The sequence below is a fragment of the Poecilia latipinna genome, unplaced genomic scaffold (genome assembly GCF_001443285.1).
Source record: "Poecilia latipinna isolate Pla-1442-1.1 unplaced genomic scaffold, P_latipinna-1.0 Scaffold297, whole genome shotgun sequence".
Lineage (NCBI taxonomy): Eukaryota > Metazoa > Chordata > Actinopteri > Cyprinodontiformes > Poeciliidae > Poecilia > Poecilia latipinna.
This window is the reverse complement of record NW_015112913.1, coordinates 335,498-340,383: the sequence shown is the minus strand read 5'-3', so window position 1 is coordinate 340,383 and position 4,886 is coordinate 335,498. Positions and strand designations below refer to the sequence as shown.

The 4,886-nt window shown below is 38.1% G+C and overlaps 1 protein-coding gene across 2 annotated transcripts in view; it reads right to left on the bottom strand.

Annotated features, from left to right (window-relative positions):
* Positions 1-4,886, bottom strand: part of LOC106948616 (adenylate cyclase type 1) — a 47,890-nt gene that overhangs the window by 9,455 nt on the left and 33,549 nt on the right. For both annotated transcript variants that reach the window (XM_015034391.1, XM_015034392.1), the window contains exons 5-9: positions 4,604-4,731; positions 3,468-3,626; positions 2,347-2,488; positions 1,153-1,308; positions 262-459 (exon numbers count right to left, since the gene is read on the bottom strand). In XM_015034391.1, coding sequence (XP_014889877.1) covers positions 262-459; positions 1,153-1,308; positions 2,347-2,488; positions 3,468-3,626; positions 4,604-4,731 — 783 coding nt within the window. The remainder of the gene's footprint in view (positions 1-261; positions 460-1,152; positions 1,309-2,346; positions 2,489-3,467; positions 3,627-4,603; positions 4,732-4,886) is intronic.

The following is a 4,886-nucleotide window of genomic DNA, read 5'->3' as shown; positions in this document are numbered from 1 at the left end:
TTTTTTTTAAATTAGTTTACATGTATTTCTTTTTTATCTACCAAAATGTTTTCTCTTAGAAATGTGAGAATAACTAATATTTTAGAAGCCCAAAGAAAAACATATTTTCAAAACTTTCAGATTCCCGGGAGAACTAAAGTCAGCTTTTGATTGTGACGAAAAAATATATATATATCTGTACTGGAAACAAAATATCAAGACATAAACAGAGGCTCTGGGGCTCTACTAATCTCAATCTTGGTAGCATGTCAAATGCCTCACCCTCTGCTCTCGCTCAGAGCACTTATACATGAGTGTGAGGAAGTTGAGGTCTGCTGTGTCGGACTCTGTTTGGCGGGCCTCAATCAGCCGGCCAATGTAACGGTTGACCCTGGTCCTAGGACTGCTCTGGATCAAGTTAGCCTGGTTAGCATTGGGGCGGTTCCTCAGCTTTTGTGGAGCTGTTCGCATGGCCCTCCGCTGGAATGAAGCCAAAAAAAAAAAAATCATTTAACAAATACACTGCTGCACTGTTTACTCTACCTAGTGCTTCATTTTTATTACAAAGATAAATAAGAATCAAGAGTAAATAAGAGCAGCTGATTGTACTTTAAAATGAGAACATTGATACTTAAGTTTATCATAAAAAGCATCACATTGTCTATGTGTCTTCAGCAGCACTTTGGGCATTGAATCAAAGTCAAAGACTAATGTGTCTGTTGTGCTGCAGCAGGTTTGTCAGGATCTAAATATGCATGCTTTCCAATCAGAATATACTGATTGGGGTGTTTAAATTACACATTTTTATTCCGACCGGTCGCTTATTTCAATTACTTATGTCCATTTAAAAGTACCTTGATGGTGGTAACGTACATTTTATCCACACCTGCCCTGTGGCAGACTGACAGGAGTGAGGCTGCTGTCTCCTGTTTATGTGTAAAAGTGCCAGACCAGATCTAGCAATGATGAGGTGGACAGCAAGTTTAATGGCTAATTCTTTTCAAATGCATCACATCTAAACTTCCCTGCTATGTTTTGTACAAACATATATATATATATATATACACACACACATTTTATTGAAATAATTATAGATCTAGAACAATGAAATAATTTTAAAAAATGTTATTGTGAAGAATTCAACAATAAGTCAACCCAAAGCAGTTTTCTTACCTTATCACCATCCTCACAGTTCATGACATTGGAGAACGGAATCTCAGCCTTGAACATCTTCCTGCAGTGCATGAGTTGCACCAGTAAGTAGCAGACGGTTTTGAACTTCATCTTTTTGGCAGGCTTTATATCCGAAAGAATCAATCCTGGGAATATCTGTCACCAGAATGAGAACAAGGATTAAGTCACACAACCCTGCAGTAAAATCTTGACTATGTGCAAGTCTGAACTCGTACACAACACACAGAGCATACACACACACACACACACACACATGCAATCTTTATCACAGAGCTTAGAAGTGGCTAAACTGAGGCAGTCTAATCCCATAGGACCTCTTTTTAATTTCAGGACAATTGACCTCAAACCTGTTTTAGGAAATCTGAAAAACATTAAGTGTACATTAAAGGGTTTGAGAAAGCGCTACCGGGACTTGCAACATAATCTTTATGCTTTGTTTGAGATCCGTCCCTGCAGTGAGCGGCGGTCTATCGAACACCACAGTTTGAGCATATCTTTGCCAGAGCCATTGCTTTTATGAAGCTAAGCCATTAGCTGCATTAATCAGATTAGTAAAGTCTCTTATATTGCAAAGGGAAGAAAAAAATACTGGGACATGAAACTGTGAACCTGCATGCAAGCCTTATCTTTCAAAAACAAAACTGGCTGACAGAAATAATGAAGAAAGTAGAATGACACACTGAAGCCGAAAAAAGGGGAGAGTTGAACAGAGAATTGAAATTCCCTGCTTGTGGCACATCTGCTGGAGTTATGTGTATTTCTCTTTAAGTTTGTCCAAGTGTGCAAATTTGAGATGATGGATGCCACTGGCTGTGTTTCTTTTCTTTATAATCTAGCAAAAATGCATTACATGAATCGAAACCAACACATGTACTGAGAAAACCCTAGTTCAAGAATAGGGTTTTCAAATCCCAAGAAAATAAAAATAAAAATCATAGCAAAATCTAGACTCATTTCATGTGACTGAGGTCAAACTGATGACCTCAGTCATCAGTTAGCACAACAATAATGACAGCTACAGTTTCATTGTGCCCTGACATAGTGCACATGCTTTTCTAAGCTATTTTGGAGGTTCTAAATGTTTATCACTTAAAACAGGGCCTCAGTAATAGGTCATTGTAAAACAAAACATGCATCGTACAATGTTAATCTGTCATTCCAAACAGAAAATACCTTCCGTCGGTGAGATGGCACAATAAAGAAAGTTTCTATTTCATGCTTCTGGAGAAAGGCGTTCCTTTCATGGCCATTTCCAGGCTCTACCTCGTAGTCTCCATTTAGGCACTCAAGTGTTGATCTGGTGATGTGAACTTTCCTGCAATGCAAACAAGGCAAGTTTAACATAAATGAGGCAAATCTGAAAAGAAAAAAAAATTAAACTCAAAAGCAGAGAGAAATTATTAAAATCTATCTATCCATCCATCAAGTCATTATCTTGTGCTTAATCTGGGGTCGGGTTGTGGGAGCAGCAGCCTGTGCTGAGAGACCAAGATTTCCCTCTCCTCATCCACCAACATTGTCCCTTCAGTATGTCCTGGGTCTTCCTCTGGGTCTCCTTCCAGTGGGATGTGCCCAGAGGAGGCATTCAGGAGGCAACCCAAGTGTTAAAATTACTCAATTTCTTGTTGAAATAAGAGTTAAATTAACACCAGTTCTGATAAGTGTCACAAAGTGGTGGTTTGAGAGATGGTGAGGATGAACTCTGAGACCCAGGTTGTGAAGAAAATGATGAATTTAATGATGAAAGGCTCAAACAGTCCAAATACAGGCGGCACGGCAGAGAGTTTAGCACACAGCTAAACACCGGTAGCAACTGACGACAGACTGAACATGGAGACAGCTAACCAGGACTTAAACAGTTCTACTGGAGAGCCGACACAGACAACAACTGATGTTTGACGAGGACCCGACAAGAGACAAAGACAACAGGTGGACTTAAATACACAGGGAGGCTAATCAGGGAATGAGACAAACCTGGGAAGCAATCGACAGGGAAGACGCAGAAACAGAGACTCACAGGACATAAACTGAACACAGAAAAACCTTAAAATAAATATACAGAAACACGGATCATGACAATAAGGACCAAATAGACTCGGCATTAGTGTTTGTTCAACTCTGCAGAATAGGAGAGGAAAATAGAGGATAACCTCTATTTAGATTATATATTCACTAAATACTGTTTTCTGCACCAAAGTAAAAATAAAAAAAAATAAAAATCTATGCCACTAACTTAGCAATTCTGATTCTACATATAAACACTTGTCAGTATTTTTATCTATAAGTGTACCAACCCTGGTAGTCCTCCAGCTTCCATCACATTGGCCAGCGTCACATCATTTGACCAGACATCATACTGCCATTTCCTGAGCCCCAGTACTCCGCACAGCACTCGACCAGTGTGCAGACCCACACGCATGTTAAGGTTGACTTCTGTTGCCTCTGCAACTGACCTGCGGGACCATGCATAAAATGATTTGGGTGAAAATCTTATGGAAAAGTACATATGGTACAGTAAATATAAAGTATATATAGGAACTATATATAGTGAAAGTACAAGACAATACAGTTTTAATGATGGATTGCGCTATTTCACAACTGCTTTTTTTTGTTTGTTTGTTTGTTTGGAAATGGAAATGGAAGAGCCGGACCCTTCTCCACAATTTAAAACCTGAACAAACATATCAAAAGTAATTATTTGAAATCACAACATGTCTGTCATCATCTTTTATCCATATGAGACAGCGTGAAAATAGGTCTATTCATCATATCTGATGTCTCTTACGATGAAAAATAAATGGGCGGCAAGTGATGATTCCTTTGATAAGTAGGCTACGTGAAAAAGAGAATTTTATTTTGCTCCCAAAATGTATCGTAAGTTCTTGCGCAAAGATGCATCCACTGACCCACAAGACAGTTTTCTAGCTCATTATTGCAGGATGTTTGAGCTATGTCTACAACAATTGTTGTTTTAATTAATAGAGCCTCCATCTTGTGCAAGAAATTTCATGAGCACATGCTTCAATCAAACCACCATGTAAAAGCAGAACATCTTTACTTACCATAAATAAGCACAACCTAATAGTCATCAATCTTCTCTAAAAATATACTACCACCACTCAAAGAGGGCAAAGAAAATACTTATCATTATCTGGTCTCAGAAACCAAATGAAAATTCCAAACATAACATACCTTGGGCAATTTTCTACCTTACTCTTGGAGGAAAAATATGTCTAAATGTTTCTAGCAGATTGTAAATACAGCAGATTTAACTTTGTCTCAATGTTTATCCATCATTTGGGTCCTAACATTGCCTATGCCCTCTCCCTAAAAAAAAAAAAATACATTCAACAATAAAACACAGCTCATATTGTTCTTCCCACTCAGTGCTTTAACAGATTAAATCAGGGACTATCTAAGGGAAACTCACGTTATAGTGTCGATCATGTCCAAACCCATTTCAACACAGCAGTGAGCATGGTCAGTCTTAGGTTGAGTCAGCCCTGACACGCAGTAGTAACAGTCCCCCAGTATCTTAATCCTGCGACAGTGGTTCTCCTATTAATCAAAAAGAGAGATTGAACAAGTTGGCAAGTTGTTATCCGATATCGAAAAAGGAAAAAGGATAAATCTGTATGTGTTTCAGAGACATATTAGTTTTAGGCATTCCTTTATAGTTCTATTTTTTTTTTTTTTTTTTTTTTTTTTTTTTT